General features: G+C 40.9%; 1 protein-coding gene across 1 annotated transcript in view; it reads left to right on the top strand.

Moving 5' to 3' along the window:
- LOC139649120 (focal adhesion kinase 1-like) overlaps nucleotides 1-25,319 on the top strand; it is a 63,110-nt gene that overhangs the window by 17,178 nt on the left and 20,613 nt on the right. Inside the window, 15 exon segments of the mRNA XM_071525435.1 lie at nucleotides 244-361; nucleotides 927-957; nucleotides 1,645-1,715; nucleotides 2,170-2,187; nucleotides 3,101-3,157; nucleotides 5,443-5,463; nucleotides 7,363-7,460; nucleotides 9,012-9,096; nucleotides 9,593-9,693; nucleotides 10,352-10,467; nucleotides 11,434-11,534; nucleotides 11,765-11,854; nucleotides 11,959-11,985; nucleotides 11,988-12,162; nucleotides 22,566-22,677. Of these exon segments, the coding sequence (XP_071381536.1) occupies nucleotides 244-361; nucleotides 927-957; nucleotides 1,645-1,715; nucleotides 2,170-2,187; nucleotides 3,101-3,157; nucleotides 5,443-5,463; nucleotides 7,363-7,460; nucleotides 9,012-9,096; nucleotides 9,593-9,693; nucleotides 10,352-10,467; nucleotides 11,434-11,534; nucleotides 11,765-11,854; nucleotides 11,959-11,985; nucleotides 11,988-12,162; nucleotides 22,566-22,677 (1,221 nt within the window).

Raw genomic sequence — 25,319 nt, 5'->3', positions numbered from 1 at the left:
TGTGTGTGTGTGTGTGTGTGTGTGTGTGTGTGTGCTTGTTGGTAGAAGATGTTATTTGTGATAAAGCTCTGATTGTGTCCAAGTCCACTCTGAAACAACTCTCTGTCCCACTTTACACTAATCCTTCTGTATCTCTGTCTGTATGTGTGTGTGGTGCACATGTGTGTGTGCATCTGTGTCTATGCGTGTGTGTGTGTGTGTGTGTGCCTGTGTCTGTTCATCCTTGTGTGTGTTTGTGTGTAGCCTCTTACAGTCACCACTGCATCGCTGACTACCGCAGAAAACATGGCTGACTTGATTGACGGCTACTGTCGGCTTGTCTCTTCAGCAACCCACTCCTTCATTATCAGAGTCCAGAAAGGTAGGGCTTAGAAAAACACACACACATCTTACACACACTATATACACACACAATAATTTTCATCATGGGGTATTTTTCAGCATTATAGTGGTGCACTTGTGTGGACCTAAATGATTATTGTGATAATGTTTTTTTTGTTGTGTTGTGGGGAGCTGCAATACATTTAAGATCCACATTGCTCTTTCCATGGTAACAATAACTTGAAGCAAAGAACTAATATCCTGACATTTGAACTAGGATGTCTAGAAAAGGTTGGAGTAATAATTTTTCATGACAGGTACTCAGGAGGTATCTATGCTACAGTAAATATTGTTTGTTTTACCTTATATATACCTTAAATATTATAAATAGTACTCAGGTCTGCCATCTTTCAAATGGTAGTTAAGTTTGGATGTGGCTGGTAAGTCTGTATGCTTGTCACTTTGAGTAACCAGCCTGTGTTCAATCAGTCTTTTCTGTTCTAAAAATAACTGTGGCTGCAAAGCAATGGCTGCAGAGATGTTGTAGCTCTAACATGAAGCCAGTCGATTCTGTCTCTAACTTCTGTGCTCATTCTGTCTTCCAGAGGGGGACAGAGCCCTGCCTTCCATCCCCAAGTAAGTCAACTGGCTCCTTATCTTTCATCAAGTGGCTCATGGAGAAAAATCACAGAATAAGATTCTAAATGTCAAGGTGTCACTTTACTACATAACTATAAAATCGTACACTGTGAGACATAAGTGGCACGCAGTCTAAAACCTAGTGAGATGGAAGAAATTGGTTTCATCACTTGGCCAGCCTGAATTTATTTTGTCACTTCGGTGGTTTCATTGTTCACAGAATCACATTTTGTTCTCCAGTTCAAAAAGCTTTTTTTTGTGGCAGTTTGTATGCGACTGTAAACCTAAAGCATGGCAGCATTCAGCTTGTGTTGACAACAAGGCCCACGGCTCAAATGATTAACAGACCAGAGCAACTGATCAAACTAAAGAGTCGATGATAAGATTTGAACTTGAAATTCCCTGATATGAGTAATAATATTGCTTACATAATCTAAAACACAGCACTCCTTGTGTTCTTGTCAAATCTTCAAAATGTTGTTAGACATTATGAACATGTAAAGAGGCAGATGAGGCCACATGGAGGACAGGATGCAGGAGGAGCTTCCCTTCCTCTGGGTGGCACTACTGTGGGGAATCCTCATAGCTGTGACTGAAAGCTCATTCTGAATAATATGGAGCAGGTTTACAGTTCATGTTGATATGAGTAAAACACCCAAGATGACTTTCTCCTCTCCGCTACAGAGTTTCAAATCATGAGAAGCGGATGGAAAAACGGATGGACGGAGTACGGACCAGAGCGGTCTGTGTCTCAGGTAGAAATCCCTCTCTCTCTCTTTTTCTCTGTCTGTCTCTCTCTTTCTCCCCTCTCTATTTTCCTCTCTCTCCGTTGCTCTAAATGTCATGAGCGACAGTGTGTCTGACTGTTGAGAGTAAGATAAAGGGTTCATAGATGTGTGTGTGTGTGTGTGTGCGTGTATGCGAGCACTAGCTGTTTCCCCTATAAAGCCTTGTCTGTGTGTAGTGAAGAGTCCTTCTCTAGCCAGATGTCCCCGTGGAGAGCCTTAGTCACTGTCTCTCTGTCTCTACTATGACTGTCTACTGACCACTGGCTAAATGGCATTTACACAGAATTAAATGAAAATGACCTTGGCAGTAGGATCAAGTCATTAAATAATATCTTTGAGCTATTTGTTTAGCTTTAAAACTAACTAACATTCAAAATAATGCCTCTCTCCCTCTGTCTCTCTATGCATGCGGCTTCTGCAGGTCACACTAGTGGCGATGGTAAACAAAACATTCCTTCTATTAATCATCCTATTAATCATCCTATTAACACTATGGAATTTCTGCTCTGTGTCTATGTGTTTGTTTGTATCTCTCTCTCTCTCCGTGTCTCCCTGTTGACCTGTCCGGGGTCTTATCCATGACTCAACCTGTTTTCCTTAAGCGTGTTTCTCTGGAAAGAACAAACCTTTCCATCCCTCCCCTTTCCTCTCTCTCCCTCTCTGCCTCCCTCCCCTCTCTCTCTCTCTCTCTCTCTCTCTCTCTCCCATTCCTTGTGTGTAGCTGTTAAATCGTACATGACTATCTGTCTGGTTTTGCATGTGTTTGGAGCCGGGTATGGTGACGGTGTTTTGGAAAGGTACTTGTGTTTGACGGTGGTGTGTTTCTGTTACTGTTGCCGTTTCTTCTGTGCGATCCACTCTCTCTCTCTCTCTCTCTCTGTGTCGAGGTGTTCGCAGAGCTACTTGATGTGTATGCACTGATTGATTTGTTTACATGAGAGTTATATGAGAGGTGGTGGGAAGGTTTTGCCTCATTTCTAGCTGCCATTGTAGGGATAACAGAGGGGATGCACAAAATATTTAATGTTAACAAGGGCTATAAGTGCAATATTTTGTACAAATCAGGGGGAAATTGAACATTTTGTTTTAATAAGAGGACTTATGGTGTGTTGTTAACAAGATGCATACCCTCCTTTGTCATTCCCCCTCAAATGTTATGTCAAATGCAATGATGTAAAGTACATGTTAGCCTGAACACTCTCCAGCACACTCAGCCTTGTTATAGTGAAACGTTGAGTGTGATTTTGGATGAGAGTTTGATGGTAAATCTTTATCTTTTTATTTATCTACAACTGAGACATAATGTGTCTTTGCTCTTTCTTTTCCTCCCCCACCTCCCTCTGGCTCTGCAGAGACGGACGATTACGCTGAGATCATAGATGAGGAGGACACCTATACCATGCCTTCAAGTGAGTGGTCACACACATACACACACACACACACACACACACACACACAAACAAACGTTGTAGGTAGCATATGTGTGATAGTAAGTTGAGAGACCAAGAGACAGGTGTCTGCGTGCGCATGTGTGTGTGCACTGCCGATCAGTGGACCTCTTCAGACTGGTCTGTTTTCGATCATGCAGCATACTGTATGTGCATGCGAGCGTTCGTGTGTGTGTGTGTGTGTGTGTGTGTGTGTGTGTGTGTGTGTGTATTCGTTAGGTGGAGGGGGTGGAGGAAGGGTTTGGGGGTAGAGAGAGGGTAAATACAGCATCCATGAATGTGTGTGGTGGTTGCTAATTTGACTGTGTCTGTATACAGGTGCTAAAGGTGGGTTGAAAGCAGAGTGAGAACACTAATCAGCCGCATTATGAAAATCTTTGACTTAGATCTATTTTTTCTTGTCATATCTCAAATATTTTTTCAGCCCTACATAAATAATGTCAAGAAATACATGAAAACCACCAGATGCATGCTTTCCATTGTTCTTTCAGCAATCATAATGTGTTGTATTCTGTAAAAAAAAAATACATAGTAGCATTTTCATATTTCATGTTTGATATTTATATAAAAGATAGATACATGGATGGACGGGTAGATAAATAGTTTGACAGAGGGGTGAATGAATATCTATATTTTCCATAGTCACATGTACTAGTCGTGTTGAGAAGGGGAAGCCCAGCCTAAGACCATATGCTTTCAGTGTATTATTAGACCTGTAGTCTATATTTGTCTCAATGAGTTGTCACAAGATTTGGCCGGAATCACAGGTTCCTCAGGCTGTTTGGACACATTGTTACCACATTATCTAGTCACATTCTCTAGATCACAATGGACATTTTTGGAAAGCCACTGTATGAGGTCTCAGTATGTCAGTGTGTTATTTCTGAATGAGCCATCAGTTTGGAGGTCTCTCAGGCATGAGGATGACTGTTGGCTGTTTCCTACTGAACATCATTCTGGATTATAGCTTTAAAAATAAGAATTGAGTGGAAAGGGCCTGCTGTGCTGCTGTTGCTGCTGAGTAGTGCCTGTTCACATTGCTCTGCTAGCGCAGATTTAGTACTGTTGTTCATAGTACAAGTGCCCACTGCAAGTGTAAGGGCTGATGCTACACAGGCAACATTTGGAGGCAGTAGAGATGGGCAGTATTGCCATCAGCAGGGATGCAAATTGCAACTGGGACAAGGTGAATGTGAATAACATCGCGGGCTGTAAGGATAGTGAAAAAATACTATTGATTATATAAACTCACAAAAATGCCCATATAAATTGCCTCAAAATGTTGCCATGGTATCATAAGCATAAGTAGTTACATGCAGCCAAATTCCAACAAGGCTTTGCTTTTTTGGCCATTTATAATTAATAGCTTTCACTTCAGTCCTATGCACATACAGTCCTTTACACACACACACACACAAACGCAGAGAGAGCTAGCACACACAGACATACAGCTCAGGCATTTGTTGCATAGACATTGTTGGATATGCGCATTGTAAAATAGCAAAAATAGCTACAGTATCCATTCTGTTTTCTAGTCTGTTCAACGTGTCGCATCGCTATCTCAGCCATTGAAATAAGTGATGTAGTTAGAAGTGATCCAGTAAGCGCAATACATTCACATGCACAAGCCAACGTTGGGTGGGTAATTTTCAGCTGTTCTGGTCATGTTGAGAAATCTAGACTGAGCAGTGCAAGAATATGGGAGCAACTTCTGTGAATTCTGTTTTAGATTGGTTTTCACTTTTGTTGCATTCTACCTCTGTGTTCATCTGAATTATACAACAGGTAGCCAAGCAATCGGATTGGTCCATTTGGTGTTTCAATGGTGTTTTCAGTTTGTAAATCACACCTAACTGTACTTTATAAATTGTTTCTTATGCTGACTAGTGGTGACCAATGGTACTCGTGTTTGTTGCTTTCTCCTGTTTTTATTAATATGTATGCACACTACTTTGATAAACCCTCACAAATACATAGGTAATCATTGGATAAAGGCCATAGTAACCTAGAGAGTGTTCTCTACTGTGATAATGGGCACTTCGGTGATGCCTACAGTGCGTGGCATAAGCACCTCCTACCTAGCTGCAGCACTGTCATACCCACAATCACAGCAAAGAACGCCCTCTTGTAAATTTTTGCTATAATAGCATTGACAGTCTAATAAAATCTGTCTGTAGTAACAATATATTGATCTCTATACTGACAGCTAGTTATTTCTGTCTCTTATCACTAACCCATTTTCCCAGAATACTATGGACTAGATCAAGGTAATGATTGGAACATATAACTGGTTGTACTGTGATGGCACTTTGAGTTGGTGGTTGTTGTGATTCTTATTTTATTTTTGCTTGCTCCTGTAAAACAAAATTCTCCATTTATTTCTGTATCCCCTGTTAATTTGAACCCCCCTTGTTGATGTTTGTTGATGTGCTGTCAGTTGTGGGGTGAATCGGTGGTAGCTTCAGAACAGAGTCCGAGTTGTTGGACGAGGATCTTGTTGTGAACTTAAACCGTCAAAGGACAAGTGGAGCAACCTCTGTTCAGTCCGATGATTGTAAAATTCAATATCATTTGACTTCCAGAATGATAACAAGAAGGTAGCAGTTGTACAAACCTGTTTACAGGGGCAGTGTAACAACAACATGGCAATGGTTCACTTCTTTTATTTAACCAGGCAAGGTGACTCAGAACACGTTGTTATTTACAGCAACGGCCTGGGGGAGGAGGTGCAGGGAGAGGGAAGGGTTTAAATAGATTTATTTACTGTAACATTTTTAAACCCAAAGCACTCAGTAGCAGGGCAGTCTCCATGCATTGTTTTACCATGACACTGCTTTCTATATTCCCTTTTTAAAGGCCATGGTACATGGGCAACATTTTGAGGCAAAGCAGATGGCCATTAATTGAGGTCAACTGTCCTTTTTTGTGGTGTTTTTGTTACAATGTTGCAGCCCACTATGTTATCCACATTTAGTCCCATCCCCACTGAAGGAATTATTGCCCTTCATCATTGCCTCAAAAAGTTGCACATGTACTTTGACATTTACAACGCAGTGATATATAAAAGAATATTCTGAGATTTCTCAAATATATTGAAATCTATTGCTCCATGTTTATTTATACGCTGATGTTTACTTCACGGACAAAGTCAGGTCAACAATGATCTAGCAACCACCAGCCTCTTAACCAGAAATCTTTATTCCTATTTATGTAAAGTAAATAAAAAAAAAAATAAAAAAAAGTGTAGGTGTTTTTCAGTAGGTATTCTCTGCTCTCATGTCCTCCAAATACTATTTACCCTCTGGTTTGTTGAGTGTTGCTACAGGTCCTGCATGCCATTGATGACTGTAAGCAATGTCTATAAATTATTTTGGTTTCAATGACAAAACAATCAGGTTTCCTTTACAAAAATATAGATGGAAAATTGTGACTTGCCCTTATACAGTCAACCTGACTTTATCCATATTAGTTTTACCTTGTTCATGTATACATTGAGTGTTATTGGCTGTTGTGTGTCTGTATTCCATGGCATGTCTGGCTATGGTTTGCTAATGCTGTTGCATGCTGTTGGGACTGAGCTCTGCTGATTGTACTACAGACCAAGCTTCTCAGATTAGGAGGGTGGATTTCATTGAAACATTTTTTAAACTTGAAAAGAAGAACAAAGAAGGCATCATAAAGTTACACACGCAAGATTAATTAGTATTTGTGTGTTTTACATTGGTTCTTGGTGTCTGAAAATTTCAGAGATGCATCTCCTGCAAATGGTAACTGTCGGTCTTGCAGATATTTGCTGCCAGATGTGTTTCAAAAGGAGATGATCCCAGTAGTCGGTTGTAAATATCGCCTGCAACGGAAGGCAGCAGTAAACAAACCCTGCACACTGTGCTCTGCTGCTAATGATGAAATGGATTACATAGATCCATAGAAATCAAGTCTTATCCAACATGCACATACACATTGTCAGTGAATCAGATCAAAGGAGATGGGAACTGACTCTAGATCTGCACTACCACTCTGATAAGCTTGGTAAATCAATGATCAAGAAGTGTGCGAAAGAGTTTGTGTGTGTGTGTGTGTGTGTGTGTATGTGATGTAAAGGCCTACTTAGTTTTTCCTCATTTGTGTGTGTATCTGTGTGTGTTTGTGCCCATGCATATGTCTAGCACGGGACTATGAGATTCAGCGGGATCGTATTGAGCTGGGACGCTGCATAGGAGAGGGCCAGTTTGGAGACGTCCACCAAGGAGTCTACATCAGCCCGGTATACAGTCACAAACACGTACACATGCCCACACACACACGCACACACACAACACTGTAAAACTATTTTCCTTACTCTATACACAAGGACCATTTGAGCATTTAAAGTTCATGCTTGTGTTCATTGGTTTATGCCAGTCACAACCGTTTATCATGATCTTGAGCATTATTTTAACATTCATCCATATCAGCTGACAACAGTTAGACCTACATATTGCACATAATGCACTGTAGTGTGCAAACTGGAATTAATGACTACACCAATGATCAATCTCTCTCTCTTTCTCTCTGCAAAGTGACTTTGAAACTAACCTAAAAAAAATGTGATATGAACTTGAAGTCATATCACAATGACAGTACAGATATTGCTGGGTGACAGTTGTAACAGAGCAAAATGATTGGCTTGTCACTCAGTGACAATGATATAGATGATATTTGAAATTAAGTCACGTAATTTCATTTCAAAAGGGTAATATAAAAAATATGATGCAATAACTTTTTTTTTAATAGGCCTGTATTAAATTTCCTATGCACATTTGTTGGAAACTTGAAAGCTGATGGATTTTCAGTTCTCTGTCTGCTCAGTGTAGCATTTAGACTAGACGGATACTGATGAAGAGAAATTGATAAAACAAGTTATATTACTAGCTGTTATACGACTGAGGTAAATTGTGTTAACTTGAAAATTTAATAAAGTAGGTGTACTCTGAAACCTAAACAAATCAAAGAGCTGCACGTACGTAGGAAACATTAAACAATTACGAAGAGTTTGTCCTTCCCCTTCTCATATGCTACTGCATGATGGAAAGGATTTCAATCTGAAAGGCTTCAAGCAAATGGCATCCTGAGATGGCCGAGTGGCTGAAGCTTAGCAGAGGCAATCAGACTTTGGAGATAATTTGACTAGAATGATTATTATAAACTATATGAATTGTTAATGTTTTGAAGTTACACAACAATTAAGGAATATTGTAGGATATTGAGACTTTTTTTTCAACATAGTACATGTAGTTACTGATAGAATAAAGCTCCATCAAAAAGTGACAAATTCATTTTCTAAAAGTGGATTTTCAGGATTTTCATCCTTACAAAATCTTTAGAGGCTGATTTCTCACACTTAGTGTTTTCAAAGCACAATGTTCAATGACAGATGCCATCTTAATTTTTAAATGCACCTTCTTTTCTTTGATGGATCATATATTGAATATATTCCTGTTAAAACATCAGAGTACTTACAGAAAAAGTTTGAAAACTTAATTGTCCAGTAATGCATGCAAGCAATATGGAAATTAGTCTCCGTCTTGATGTAAAGAGCATTAACAAGATAAAATCATGTCACATGGAGAGATAAAATGAAGTCAAATACAATAACAGATGGAGTGTTGAAGTGTGTGTTAAAAGTAAACATGCCTGAGGCGCTGTGTACCAGATTAATCCCACATTTCTGCGCTTCACCTGTGTGTGAGCTGTGAGATGGCAGTGGATACGGATGATGCTGATGAGTGACAGTTGTGATGCTGATGATGTTGTTTTGTCTGGGTGTTTCTGGCAGGAGAACCCAGCGCTGTCTGTGGCAGTGAAGACCTGTAAGAACTCAACGTCCGACAGCGTCAGGGAGAAATTTCTCCAGGAAGCATGTAAGTTCCTTGTGCGTGTGTTTTTTTCCTCTCCCAGCTGCTTTTGAGGCATAACATACCAGTCTACCAGAAAGGATTTTTGTAGCGATTTTGGGTATAAGACCTTCCAAATCAGACCAAATGAATGTCGAAAAGCAGATCGTTGGGGCTACAGTTTGTAACAGCGATGGTATCATTACTTTGAGAAAGTGTCAGTACATCTAATATCATAGCGATACAATAATGAGAAAATCCTACATGCTGTATTTTCAAATAGAGTCTACTGAAATGAACCTAGATCTAGATATCCAGAGATTGGTAATTACAGTTTTTAGTGGCAGCCATGTTAGCTCCATGGCTCCATGGCTGTTGCTAAGTAACTGGTGATTTGATTCTGGCTGGTTTGTAAAATCTTTGGTATCTCACCATAGTTTCTATAGTACAACCTGCATAAAGCACTTTGTCTTTTGGTTACCTGACCTTTGGCCCTTTCTTCTGTCCACATCTTTCCCTCCAGTGACCATGCGTCAATTTGACCATCCCCACATCGTTAAGCTGATGGGAGTCATCACTGACAATCCTGTCTGGATCATCATGGAGCTCTGTACACTGGGAGAGGTAGGAGGAACTGATGTGTGTGCAGCCAATTGGAGGCATCACTGAGACCCTTATGTACAGTGCATCATCATGGAGTTTCTAACCAAGGAGTAAATTGCATTAAATTTGAGGTGAAAATCATTTGAGTTAAATTTGAGGTGAAAATCATTTGAGTTAAGTTGATGTTGCTGTTTTTATTGACCGGTTGTATTGATTTTCTCAGTAAGCAAATTTTCAAGGCACACTTTAACTCATGCTGCAGCACACCAGATGGGAAGCAGTGCAGTAGATAGCAGGCCATCTAGTGCCTAAATTGAATATGTGTATGTCATATAAATGTTGACGAGCAGGATGTTATCCCCTTTAATTTCTCCTCACTCAGCCCCTGGCTATAGTAGCAATAGCAGAGCTTGTTTAACAGAACTCTTCAAGTGACTATTGTTATTCTCTCCCTCTCTCTTCCTCTGTATCTACCACTCTCTCTTTATTTCCCTTTGTCTCGCTCACTATAATTCTCTCTCATCCTGTCTCTCTCTCCCTTTCTTTCTCTCTTTTGCTCCCCAAACCTCTTTCTGTCTCCCTCTACCTCTCTCTCCTTCTCTGCTCTTCCCTTTCCCTCTGTCTCTCCTTCTCTCTCTGCCTTTATATCCCTCTCTCTGTCCTTCTCTGTCCTCCGTAGTTGCGTTCATTCCTGCAGGTGAGGAAGTACAGTCTAGACTTGGCGAGTCTCATCCTGTACTCCTACCAACTCAGCACAGCACTGGCCTATCTGGAGAGTAAACGCTTCGTACACAGGTATGCACTAGGGTTGGACGGTATCTCTATCCCTCCGGTTTCTATTAAAATCCCACATTATGTTTGCTATTTCTTAATTATTAACACCATCAGTAGTTGCGGCTGGAGGGCAAAGTCATCCCCTCAGACAGCTAATGGAAGACGAGGGAAATTAAAAAGATGGCTAGTGCCAAAGAGAAATGCTTCAGCATCTGTTTGGCAGTTCTTTGGGCTCAAGTCGAAAGTCGGTGTCGGAAACCCAGCTGATTTGATTAGCTGGGTTTGATAGTAGCCTATATTAGACATTCTTTTAATTTTTTTTATTAATTTATTATTTTTTGTTTTTTTTTGTTTTTTATTTCTATTCTCATTGTAAATTAACCAAAAGATCATGGAAACTAACTAACTGTGTTGCAGTTATTGTTTGTTGTTGAACTTGCAGATGTATTTTTATAATTTATTGCCACCTTGGTGTTGACTAGATTAGGCTATGTGCCTCTTGTGACATTTTGGTGAAATAGATCCACTACTCTATAGTCCAGAAATTGATTATCTGCCCTTAAGTCACAACATGAGATATAGGGCAGTTGAGTATGGAAGATTATTTTTTTTAGTGAAGGCAGGATGTCATCCGTTCTCTGTAAAACACAGCCAGGTGTTGCCACCTAATGGCAGGAGATGATGAAGCAGGATTTTGGCATCTGCAATGATTAAATCATGGCAATACAGTGTTACAATTGCATATCTTGGTAAGCACTAGTACATACATACATACATCCTTACCAGCTCATAACAGCACTGGCTTATCTGGACAGCAACAATTGTTTGAATGAGGAATGCCAGCAATTGTTACAATGCCGTTTTTCAGGTAGTTGAATGAGAATTGTAGAGTATTTTCTCATAATGTAACAAGTTCCCAGTCAAGTAAAATAATGTAATAAATGTCAAAGTGTCCAGGCTCTCTAACTCCAGTTGTGTTGTCTTCAGGGACATAGCAGCGCGGAATGTGTTGGTGTCCACAGCAGACTGTGTAAAGCTGGGGGACTTTGGTCTGTCGCGATACATGGAAGATAGCTCTTACTACAAAGGTAATTATAACACATCCACACACACAGAGTACACACATACACACACATATACCACTGTCTCCTACTAACTTGCTTAGGATGTCAGATCACATGACAGCTCATACTATAAAGGCATTCTATTATTATTCATAGGATTCGTGTGAACTGACCTGAGCATTGAAAAGGAGGATTGGATATTCTTTATATGTAACTGATATTGTTCTCTCCATCCCACCATCCCTGTCTCCCAGCCTCTAAAGGTAAACTGCCTATTAAATGGATGGCTCCAGAATCAATCAACTTCAGACGATTTACCTCAGCTAGCGATGTCTGGATGTTTGGTAAGTTTAACTTTGTGTGTGAGTTTGTTTCAGTATGTCTTTCTTGCTTTCTTTCTTTCTTTCTAGTGCAGCATTAAAGCCTTTTTCTTCCTTTCTTTCTATAGGCGTCTGTATGTGGGAGATTCTAATGTTTGCATCAAGCCCTTCCAGGGAGTAAAGAACAACGACGTAATTGGCAGGATAGAGAATGGCGAGCGGCTGGCTATGCCCCCACAGTGCCCACCTACTCTCTACAGCTTGATGACAAAGTGTTGGTCTTATGATCCCAGCAAGAGGCCGCGCTTCACCGAACTCAAAACGCAACTCAGGTACTGACCGGTGTGTGTGTTGCGTGTGTGTGCAAGAGTGTGTCTCTGTATGTTTGCATCTGCATCTGTGTCTTCTGCACATACCTTTCTTTTTGTTTATATCTTGGTTGGAGCTCCCCTTTGTCCATTTTGCAGCAGCCATTTTGCATCCCTCATAGTAAGCTTTAGTTATAATTCATCCAAAATGGCACAAGTGAAAGAAGCCTATAGATTAAAATGACCTGTGCACAATTTGTAAAAAAAAAAAAAAAAAAAAAAAAGAGAGAATCCAGCTATACATGTATTACCCTTTTTGCAGGATTCAGAAAAGTTGAAAAAAAAACAGACATCCCCCTAGTAAATTACATCCTGCACTCAGCCCGTGTTAGTACTTGCTACCATTGCTACCAGTCTCACTTGATGCCTTTCAACATCATAAAATGAACACTTCACCATGAATACAAATGTGTGTATTCCTGCTCATTCCCACGTTCCCATTAGTAGTTAATTTAGTTAAAGGAATGGGCTGCAGCAAATTATGTTCTCCATAAGAGGCATTTTGCAACACCCTCCTAACAGCAGGTGTCGCTCTCTCTCTGTTTTAGTCATGGTAATGTGACAGGATGAGTGGAACAGTAGATATTCTACATTTGGATTGGAGCGATATATTGTGGCCTTTGTGTTTGGCAGCTGGTTAAATTTGCAGAGGAGGACCAACCATTAAAGGCAGATAGAAAGGAGAAGAAGCTGAAATTTATGTAGACAATCAGAGACAGGCAGGTAAGCAGGGCCAGCAAGCAGAGACACTCTGGGGCTCATTCATAAAACTTACCGGCAGGTTTAGCGTGACGTTAGGGGCAGATACCGTCACGGTAGGGTGTTCCCTCATTCATAAATGCAAAATATCGGGACGTTATTAGTGTTACCGTTTTCCCCGTACTTCCACCCCTTTTGATCATTTACATATTGGGAAAGCAATTCATAAAAGCACACCGCGCTGCAACAAATACCACCAGTTCACGTCAGACGATATATTGTAGAAATTAATGTTAACTAATGAAAACAAATATGAATTATTAAAAAAATCAATAGATAAAGTCACATTGTGTCCTGGGGCATTAATTATCACTGGAAACATGAAAATGTTTAATAAATATGACTCACACACTGGCTTTGAAATTATTAATCACCGCTCTGATTGCGGTTGTAAACGCAGTTTCAACACAGATTCAGTTTATCATGATAAAATAGAGAAGATGACCATACGCACATCCCATAAACTTTTTAGCAGGTGCTGGAGTGAAGTAGAGCTAAAGTATTTAAGAAAGAGAACGCTGCACATTGCTGCCAATGCTCCCATATATTTATCTTACAACGTTTTGATAGGTCTTCATCAGGTGACGATCACCACCGGTCAATTTATAATTTCAGTAAGTGACATCATAAGCATTCGGTTTATCATGGCTAACATTGCAATTACAGCAGTAGGAGTAACTGAGGAGGAAGAGGTTCATCTGCCGTCTCTGCTGCCCATCGACACACAGGCGGACAGGTGTTACATATGTAAAGCTTAATTAACGTGTTGGTTTTGATTGGCTGTGACCTGGGCTACAGCTGAGGATAACACAGTGGTAATGTGGCTCCGTCACGGTATTCACGGGTGTGGTAAATTTATGAATCAGGGAAAATTACCGGGGTGCAGATTTCGCATGCCGCTACTCTGTTAACTCAGAGTTTTATGAATTAACCCCCCTTTTTTTCAGCTGAGGTCACACAGACACACCTTTTTATTTGCAATGAGATGACGGAGTTGATCATATTCATGTCTTGGCAGGAGAGGTGTGTTTTTTTGTTGTTTTGTTTCTCTGAGGCTCTGATTCAAACCCCCTAATGTCAGTATAGGATTTATTCATTTTCAATAAGGGAGGTGCTGCGGAAGTCCTTTCCTTTGCAAAACCTATAGGTAATAAGAGGATAAAAAGGGTCCCATACACCCCAAAAATTGACCATTAGCATTATTAATATCAGTGTCACCCCAAAGAAGGGATTTTACTGTGTTATTTTAATTTTCATAAATATCCTGAAAAATATCCTGTGTACGCGGATAGTTTTGGCTATGACAGTTCCGGGAAGTATTCAAATTTGGGCCATGTCTACTCTCCAGCAGTCTCGTACGCTTCCTGTTTGGGCTGATGACATCGCAGTTGGCATGGTAACAGGGATGTGATGATGACAGAGATAGAGTAAATGAGATGTCTTGGCTAGTTCCTAGCAGAATGATACATCACTCCCGTATTTACGTCTAACAGTCAACATAGCTTTGCCTGGAAACAGATTAGCAGTGAGAGAGACCGTATCTTATCAAGAGACAATAGCCTGGGCATGTTGTGATCAGATAAGATAGAGCTGACTGCTCTTCGCGGTTGGACTGGTTTTCCCAAGACAGAGCTGTTTGCAGTTTCAAGACGTGCTGAATAAGGCCCAGAGTGATGCAACACTGGAATATTCTCACCAAAAGGGTCCAGCCTATACATTAGTCATAGGATGTCATAGTGGTAACTGGACAAGAAAACTAACCACCACCAATAATGATTTATTTTTTGCTATTCTTCTGGTATACAGTAAATGTGTCAGTCTTAAAAATAACCATAAATGTTGCTGAACTCTCATTTTTTGCAATTATCTTATTACATTACTGATAATATCGTCCAGTACTCAGAGAGAATCAGAGAGTCTCTCTGATTCATTTATAACGGTATTAGGGAGGGTAGAGCTCTTCCCAACTCCTGTGACTTAACAATTCATAATCATTCAGACATGAACAGACTTGTAGTTTTTTGGAAGCGATGTTTCAGCATTGACTCTCTTCCTGCCGTCTTTACACAGCTGACCTGGTTAAAATACTGTAGCAGAGCCGGGATAGAATTAATCATCTTTACACTGTGGGAGGGGGATCCGCAAGAACCACTGTGTCTCATGCAGCAATAAACATTTTCTTGTGGATAATTATTGTGTGATATCGTTTTAAAACTAGGCCATTTATACGTCCGGTAGATTCAAGATGTTACCGTTAACATTTGTAGTTTTGCTAGGTAAACTGCTTGAATTAACTGTTTTATTAAACTAGCTTTGATTTTATTTATTTTTTCGTGGTTCACCCTCACCTCAAGTAGACTGTAAAGGCGGCTTATAATGGCAGCATTTATAGCAGTAATGGTAGTAGTACTGGTGGTAGTATTAACTAACTAGATTCTAAATCTTAGGTGGCTGCTGTAGTCAAGCACAACACAGCCTGAACTAGAAAGCCTTTATTGCCATCATTGGAATGGAAACAATTGATCAAGCTGACTTGTAACCCTGGCCTATGCAATTTACAAGCACATGGATTACAGTAGGTAATGCTGGTGGAGCCCCAGTCCCAGAGCAGCCACCACTGGAATTTGTGGGAACAAACTACCTTGTTTGCTTGCTCTTTTTTCTTATTTCTGCAGCTAGGCGATGACAGTGGTCTTCCAGATGTTAGCGTTTTCTCATTTTTACACAGAGAGGGATTGTCCTGATTGAAATTAAACAAATTAACCACTGGGCACAACAGGATCTGCAGGATAAGGATGCTTGTAAAGCAAGTGTCCATCAACAACTAGCTTTGTTTACATAGCATTTTATTGTCCTGACTTGTGTTCACTTTGTGATTTATTGTATGGTTATCAGTGACTTTATGGCACATCTACACATGAGTTTTACATGTATTTGGAAGTTTGTTCAATTGTAATATATGTAAAAACTGATACCTTAGAGAATATCATGAAGAATTGAAGTGAGAGAAAACTGTCACTTTGTTTCAACAAGCTTTTCATACCATTTTGGCTTGCCATTCAAAACTGGAAACTAGAAACTAAAACACTCATATTGTCGACATTTTACAATACATCATGTATCGTGTGGCTTGGTCCCAGGATCCCAAAACATTTACAATGTCAAAGACAATGCCAGATGGGAATTACAGGAAAAAACAAAGCAAAACAAAAGGTTGGAGATATATGTCGAAAATACACACACACACACTCATAGTTACACACAAGCACAGCACCACGGGTAACAGCAGCACAGCAAAATGCCATCAGTTTCCTTCAACACACATGCATTCTCTCTCTCTCTCTCTCTCTCTCTCTCTCTCTCTCTCTCTCTCTCTCTCTCTCTCTCTCTCTCTCTCTCTCTCATTCACTCACTCACACACACACACACACACACACACACACACACACACACACACACACACACACACACACACACACACAGAAACAGGAAAATAGGAGTGCATATTTAGCTCCTGTGGTTTTATGAGTTTGCTTAAAACCAGCATGACTCACACCTTACATTCCACCCATATTCCCCCTCCAATTTTTTTCACATCAGCTTTCCTCTCTCTTCTCCTTATTCTACTCTTCTTCTATCCTCTTTTCCTTCTTCATTCTCCTTTTCAACCTCCACTATCACCTTCTCTCTTCTCTTCTTTATCCTCTCCACTCCTGACCTTCTCCTCCTTTTCTTTGTTTCCTTCTCTTTCTCCTCTTCTACCTTCATCGTCTTCTCTAATTCTGCCCTCTACTTTTAGATCCCAATTTCTTAAAAGGGATGTTAGGCTCCAAAGGAGTCATTTTTGCTTTTTGCTGATGGGTTCCCACATTAGTGTGCTAGTATGTTATATGTATGTATGTGCTAATATGCTTTAGTAAGCTGACATACATTTAAACTACATTGTGCTGAACTGAAAAAAATAAGAACATTTCCTCTAATTGAATATGAGATATTGATATACTGTATAGCAAAGTTGAGGAACCCTTGCTGTGCCCCATCCAGTCTCTTGGAGACCAAGTCAATATTGACCATGTTAACTGTGGTCACAGACTATTAATAGGCGAAGGCCATGCCATACAAGGGTATATGATTTGGTTTACATTTGGTCTGGCCAGCTTTTATATCATAATATCAATTATAGGGTTCCCCTGCCAAATATGCAACTCTCAGCTACTACTACAGTTTTCCTAGTCCGCAGACCTGTGTGTGTGTGTGTGTGTGTGTGTGTGTGTGTGTGTGTTTACACAGTGGGCAGCTGCCAGGAGCTACAGCCTTCCAAAGGAGAGAGAGGGAAAATAGACAGAAAGAAGGAAAGAAAGAGAAGGGAAAAGGCAGGCAGAAGTACTGTAGTGCTGTACTCCCATGGTCAAAGCTAGCGGACCAGGGCTCCTGATGCTCGGACCTATTATCCTGCTGGTGAAGTCTGTGTAAGGTGAAGTACTGTAGCCTGTAGTCTTGTGGGGGTTTCTTCAACTGAAACAGTTCATATTTAAGTCAGTGTGCCAGACAAACGTAGTTTTCATGTAGTTTTAACCTTTTTCTGTGTTGTTGGGATTCTTTACGGTTCCTGTCGTATCAGCAAGTCAGTGCTGAGTACTGCTGGCTCATCATCCTTTTACTGGGCATGTTGTTCTCCTAACGGGTTTGACTGGATACACTGTGGTGCTGTTGGCTTGGCCTTATCTGAAGGTAAAGTAGAGATTTTCCTCTTCGTGTTTTACTATGAGTTTCTCTACATTTTCTTATAAGACTTCAAATTGGTAGTATAAGGATAGTGACTATTGCATGATGAAGTTGTTTGGGTTATTTTCACTTTAAGGCTTTAAGTATTAAGTATTATTTTTCTTATCTTGGAGACGTTTGTATCATTAACATCGGGTGTTGTCGTCATTTTTGTGTGCCACTTGTCTCCAGCAGTGGTTATATGTTCAACTGCTTTGCTTCCAGTTAATGTTACAGTTCCCATCCACAGCCATTTTGCATCCCTCTTAGACACCTTTCTTTTCTTTTTTTTTGGCCATTCTCTATTGATTGCGAGGGAGATATTTGGCTTCTTGCTCGCCCTCCTTAACAGGGAGGTCAGGCTCAGCTACAGAGCAGCACCTCTGGAGCTGGGATTCAATGTCTTGCTCAAAGACACTTCAGCAGGGCGCATGCTTGCTGTGATGAGGGCTTGGACCTGGACTATCCAGTTGAAGGGAAGTCTCCTTACTTATTATGCCATCCTGCTGCCCCTTGATACTGTACTATGTAACCAAAGTTGGTATTTCACCTTCAGATTTTTAAAAGCATTTTGAAAACCCATTTCCACCTCATTTCCCATCTTTTCATCAAGGCAGAGGAAACAGAGAAAACATAATTCTGTTTTTGCAATTCCTTGGAGAGCAAGCTAAGTGTCTGTTTCAAAGTTGCTGATGGAACATTGAATCTTCAGCAGTGATAAGTGACACAACTTTTTTTTTATATTTTGCAAAATAACATACTAACCTTTGTTGCATATTGAATTTGGGACACCAAAAAGGAATAAGTCACACCAGCGTATTTAGGACTGATGGACAGCACAAGGTGCTGCTGGGATTTAACTCTACTTAGGCCCTCTTTAGCCATCTTTTAATCATTTTTCAATGCAGTTTTATTTTTAGTGCGATATAAGACATGTTGTGTTTCTTTGTAATTTACCTAAGAGATGTTATTGCATTGAAAGTGTTGTGTTGAACGTAACACAAGATGTAGGAAAATGTAGTTTTACTACATGGCTTTGGCTTAGCACCCTGATCTACAAATTTAGTCTGCTGAAGCAAATACAGGATTTTTATCTTTACCCATTTTATAGCCTAATCCTGCCTTTGGCATAGTGTTAACCTAAGGGTCAGACAAGGTAGTGGCCATGGGGTCACCAGTTTGAATGTCTGAACTGGCATGGAAAGTCTAGGTGAGGGAGCTACAGTCAAGGTGTCCTTGAGTAAGGCACTTCAGCCCAAATACTCATTTGGTGCTGCTCATTTGCCAATGGTAGAAGACTGTGCTTGTACTGGGCAGCTCCCAGGTGTGAATGTTAGTAACTACGTGAGAGTCAAACAGGGCGTTGCTGAAAAAGAGCAAGATTAGGCAGTCAACCTACCCAGGGCAAATAAACTAAACAGGCCTTGTTATTCCAGGTGGTGGTGTGGTGCAGGAGGGGGAGGAGAGGGCCAGCGTTGATGTTGCCAGGTGGTGAGGTTATCATCATCACACCTATTTATACATGATGTCATTTACTGTTAAACTGTGAGGCGAGGTGAGCAGGTTATTGCTACCATTATTCATGATTGGTTGCGTTAGAATCAGTCTGTGCCCTGCCTTGTTAAATAGAGGTTAAATAAAAAGGCCAGCAATACAAAGTTAGATGCAACTATATTGTTTAAAAAAGCTGAAAGCAGTCATGTTTTTAGGGCTTACTTTTAGATGCCCACTTGTTATTTTAATGCAATTTGTGTTTGGTGTATTTTAATGACATTTGCCTCTGTTTCAGAGGTTCCACTGATAAGATCAACACAACATATGAGATTTCAGCACATTTCCTGTAGAACTGTGAGAAGACAGGACAAACACATTTCCAGAATGTGTTTCATCAGAAATCTGATCAAGACATCAGATTAGAAAGGGATTATGATGATGAATTATAGTTGAAATTAAGGTGAAATCAAGATTATTATAGTTAACTAAAACTAGGAGACCTGACATAGAAAAATATTTAAGTAAACTAAAATAAACCCTAAAAAAGGAAAAACTGAAGCTAAATTGAATCATCTTCATAACTAAGAACAAATGAATATCAAGACATATCTTCACCTCCTAAACTAAAATACAAATAATCTAAATTACCCTGAGTTTTATTCTTTTGGTCATTGCCATGCTGAAGTGGAAAGAGAATCCTTTAGTAATGAACGGACCCAGATCTATTATCAACGTACAAAGACAATTTATGTTTGTACAGTATGTACACAAAACAGTTGCTTCCAACACACTCTACACAGGCATTACTTGCAAAACCTTTTTTTTTTTTTTAAGATTTATTTTTGCCATTTAATGCTTTATTGGACAGATATAGTGAGAGAGAGACAGGAAAGTATGGGAGAGAGAGCAAGGGGAGGACATGCAGCAAAGGACCGCGGGCCGGATTCAAACCCTGGTCGCTGCGGGAACGACTGAGCCTTATGGTACGTGCTCTACTCGGTGAGCCACCAGGGCGCCCCACTTGCAAAACCTTTAATTAAATCTACTAAAAAATAAAACTCAAACTGAAGATTGATGTTAAAAAAATAAGAAATAAGGATAAAAAATTATGTAAATCTTGATTGCGTGCTTGTTTCAACCCTGACTGAAACAAACCCGCAGGGTGCGGCCACCAAATAAACACATCCAGATGTGATGAAAAATGATACTAGGTATGATAACTACAGTTCATCCTTAAGACAATGTTTTGTATGATCTTGGATCTATTTTCACAGTTTTTTTTAAATGGGACTCTATTATTTTAGTAGCTGCTGATTTTGCTGTACAAATGTGTGTGAGTGTGTGTTGTGATGGAGAGGACAGACTAGACCTGACAGGAGACTGACTAGGACAGGTGGGCGGACATGCACACACACACACACACACACACACACACACACACACAGCAGGAGAGAACAGAACAGGAGGGCAATGGTCTTGCTAGAAATAGCACTGTGTAGACAGAGAAAGAGTGCATGGAGAGTGTATGTGTGTGTGTGTGTGTGTGTGTGTGTGATGGATTGTTCGGCAGTACAGATTGTATTCTGCTTTGTGGGACCTTCAGTTCTCCAGCATCAACTCATTTTGGATCCTTCCTTTGGGAATCTGGGTTTGGTTTTGGAGCAGTTTTCCCAGAGAACAGGTCAGTTTGGGTAATTTTAGTGAATGAATACAACACATTCTCTGTGGCTACATTAGACCTAAAAATGCTGGGATAGGAACTTTGCTAAGACCTCAAGTGATTCAGTTTTGTTGCTGAGCAATATTAGCTGGAATTCCTTCTTACTTGCTGGAATAGTTCACCCAGAGTTCAGAACAGAGGTATGGTATGTATAGTTATAGTGAATATACAATCAAACGTGTTAAGTATTGAGACATTTAGCTAAATTTAGTCTCTTAAAGCCTAAATATTAAGACAGCAAGCTAAAGAGTGCTTTTTTGACGTCATTAATTGTTTAAACATGGTTAAAGCTGACAAAAACTGATTCAAAAGCTGACAGCCTCATATTCAGTACCTTTTGATGTGAAATCCATATTTCACTAAAGGTGAGTCAATATTGAAAAAACAGCTGACCATCCCAGCGCTACAGGATATTAGTTAAATATGAATAGGGTTTGAAATTTGGTTGCCAAGCAGTTGTAGCCAAAGCTGTTGATACTGTGGAATCATTCTTACTAGCTGGTCAGTATTGGATTACTGAATATTGTATTGGGGATTATTTGGGTATCCTGGGAAAGACTGGAATGAGACATTTCCATGTCTGACTGTTGCAGTCTGACACATTTGTAGAGGTTAGATTGCTAGAGATTGGACAATAAGACATTGTGTAAGAGACTGATAGTATCTGTTTTGTTTTCGCCCACGGTAGTTTTGGTTTTGATGCTCTGTTCAGACAGTGTATTTGAATCTCTGTATGTGTGTGTTTGCATGCGCGTCTGCATAGTAATAATGCTTCTGACAGGCAGAGTGTTTGTTTGTGTGTGTGTGTGTGTGTGTGTGTGTGTGTGCGTGTGTGTGTGTGTGTGTGTAGAGAGGGGGCATGTGAATGGAATGGGTTTTCATATTTCCGACCAAAGGTAGAATATCACTCTAGCAGACAGAGAGTTTCCTCTTGAGCACAGGGAATACTCTGTAATGAGTTGTGTGTGTGTGTGCGAGCGAGTGTGTGTGTGTGTGTGTGTGTTTGTGTGCATGGAGAGTGCATGTATGGATGAGGAGGTCAGTTAGTAAAAATAGCAAATGTTAAACCCATCTCACATTCTCTACAGTGAAGGGCTTCAGGTGTTTGTCTCTGTCTGCCTGTTTCATCCAGTACCTTCCTAGAGGAGAAGATATTGTGTTTATAATATGTTATAAAACAGGCCGTTCCCATCTCACCTTCTCCTTGGCAACGAGACAGTGGTACAGTGATATGTTTTCATGACAAGCCACACTCTATTGGAGCTTTCGAACCTGTCCTACTATCAGTACACCCAGAGTTTATTTATTATAGAAACATTGATTCCAAAAGGATAGACAATGGTTTCATTCAGTTAGCAGGACCATCTAATCTCAGTCATCATCCACTTCATGACTGGCCCAACAACACCCAGAACAATATTGTACCACAGCCTTGAACCTCAGTCCATATTGCAGAATGGCAGTGACAAAAATGTGTTACTCTACATTTCTGTTCTTTTCAGCGATAATCTCTCCTGTTTCTTTCCAGCACTATATTAACTGAGGAGAAGGTGCAGCAGGAGAGAAACAAAATAGAAATGTTCCTCTCTTATCTTATATCGGATTATATTATGTGTTTCTTTGTTTCCAGTACTATACTAGAGGAGGAGAAGCTCCAGCAGAAGGAGAGGAGCAGGATGGAGATGAGGAGGCAGGTCACTGTTTCCTGGGACTCTGGAGGTTCTGATGAAGCACCACCTAAAGTAAGACACTAATGCACAGCAAGTGTGTGTGTGTGTGTGTGTGTGTGTGTGTGTGTGTGTGTGTGTGTGTGTGTGTGTGTCTTTGACTGTCTGTTGGTCTCTCTCTGTGCATGTGTATTTGTGTGAGAGTGTATAAGCAACAGGTGCAGTCATAAAGAGGTAATCCTCATTAACAGCACATCTGTCAGTCTTCATCTGCAGTATCAATCAGTTTAAGTGTGTTCTTAAAAATCATGCACAATCTGCTCACTGTGAGACCCTTATCATTGCAAACCCACTCCACTCTTCATTTGGGGATTACTGTAATTTAGTCATTACTGCAGGATGTGCCACTTCTATTATCAACCAGTTATTCTCATAGACTTTCATGAACATTTTCTGAAGTATTTTCTGACATATCATGTGATCATCATGTTAGGGTAAAATTGTTGTGTTGCATTTTACATGATTATATCTGATTCTATCTATCACCCATTACTATGAAGACAATCTTGTATATGGTGTTTGTAACTATTGTGACATATTTCCAACGCAATAACCTTATAACAAATGACTGTTTTACAGTAAAGTGGTTGTACTGAAATTGACTTAATGTCTAAAGTACACAAACATCACTTGGTAAATCAACAAACTTTTCTCAAATCCTAAAAACCTTTTGGACAAACATAACTTCTTCCCTGATGATATGCTTATCAAAATGATTACTGGAGTCAGTTGGCTGTGAGGGTTTTCTCTCTATGATAACCACCATGTGATGGTTAGGTTGAGGTTGATATTGCAGCTCACAGTGAATAAGAGTGCAGGTGACTTAACGGGTCTCGGAAATACTCCGTCACTAAGCCCCTCACCCCCCCAAATTGTTCCCACATGAGAGCTGGAGGATTAGTTAAAATTGGAATATGGTGGGAAGGTATTTTTTTTGCTGTTTCACATTTTCCATAAAATATAAACTGCTCCCTACAAATGTATTAAGGGGAATGTGTTGAATAATTTACTGTGACAAGAAGAATGCCATTCTTCCTCAAATTGCCCTCAGCATAAGTTCACACACCCACCGCTCCCTACGCCCACCCCCACCCCCACTACAACCAGCCCACCCCACCTCACAGCTTGTTGCCCCAGCTGCTGGCTGCTTCATCCTTGCTTGCTACCCCCATGCCCCTGCTGTTAACATCTGTTAACTGCTTCTTTTTGTTACAACCAAAGCCATATATCTTGAACAGTAGTTCAGGGATTTAGAGGCCTGGCATTTTTGAAGCCTGAGCTGGATTTGTGTTATTTCCATGACAACATGAGGAGCTAAAATGTTGTTCCAGGAAGTAAAAGCCTGCTCACTGGAGGTTTAAAAAGGTTATATACCCTGAGGTTGTCGTTGTATGGCTTTGGTTACAGTTAGTGTGAGTTTTTCTTCTCCATAGCTGTCTGTGCTTTGTCTCATCCTGTCTCTCTCACCTGTCTGTCTGCTACTGGTCTCTATCTGCTTCTCTGATGCTGCTTTGCTTTATGTCTCTCCCTGCTCTACCTGTGTTTCTCCCTCCCCTTCTACTCCACCTGTCTGTCTGTTTGCAGCCTAGTCGTCGTCCCTCCCTGCAGCCAAGCTTCACTCTGGATTGTCTGTCTGCTCCTCCTCCTCACCACCATCATCATCAAAACCAACGCTTTGCCTCACAGCTTTCCCTCTGCCTTGGACACCCTCATCCTTCATCTCCCTGCTCCTCCTCTCTCCTAGCCATCCCCACATCCTCTTCTCCGCAAATTTACACCCATCTCCATCCCCTCTCCTCTTCTTCCGCTCCTCACCCTGCTCCTCTCAACCCTCTCGTGGCGTCCCCTCTAAATCCTCAATCACCTCCCCTTCAAAACACCAGTTACTACAATTACTATGCCTCCCACACTGCCTCCTCCCTCCCCCAGCCGAATGGTGACTATCACTCCAAGTCAAATCCCCAACTCAAAGCACATGCCAACTCCTACCCCCAACCTCATTCCCATCCACCTCACACCAATTCTGACCTCCAGCCCAGTGGAAACTGCCCCCTCAAGACAAACCCCCCTACTTACCACCACCCTCTCCATTTGCCCCACACCAAGTCAAACTCCTACTCCCAGCCTACGCACCTCTCCTCACTCCCTTCCCAATCTAGCCCCAACCCAAACCTTCAGCCCTGCTGTAAGTCAAATGCCTATCCCCAAACCCACCTAAACTTCCATCCCAAGTCAAATTCTAACCTTAAAGCCCCGCCCTTTCCCAGCTGTAGCCCCGGCTGCCACCCTCAACCCCGCACCCCACCCCAGCCCCGACTCCCTGCTGTGCAGCCATGTGCGAGGCCCCCCCCGGTCTGTCCCTCCCCCCTCGCTCTTCCACACATAGACAGAGTCCTCCCTCTCCCTCCCAGTACCCCCTCCCCCACTAACCCGCATCCACCCAGCCGAACGCCCAACCAAACACCCCTCCCACTCCCCCACTTAGAGAGACCCACTCGTCTCCTGTCCAGACCCTTCAAGGCAGGTGGTTTAGAATTGCACCAACTAGTTGCTACCTAACCGAACCTGTGTGTCTGTATCAAAAAAGTTGCAACATTCAGGGGTGTGGAATGTTTTTGATTAACATTTAAAGGAAAATTCCACCCTCAGATACACTT

This window comes from Centroberyx affinis, unplaced genomic scaffold, assembly GCF_046629955.1.
Source record: "Centroberyx affinis isolate AG114_WGS23_722 - 3 ecotype Tasmania unplaced genomic scaffold, CSIRO-AGI_Caff_v1 ptg001293l_1, whole genome shotgun sequence".
Lineage (NCBI taxonomy): Eukaryota > Metazoa > Chordata > Actinopteri > Beryciformes > Berycidae > Centroberyx > Centroberyx affinis.
The sequence above is the reverse complement of the archived record's forward strand: the minus strand, read 5'-3'. Positions and strand labels throughout refer to the sequence as shown.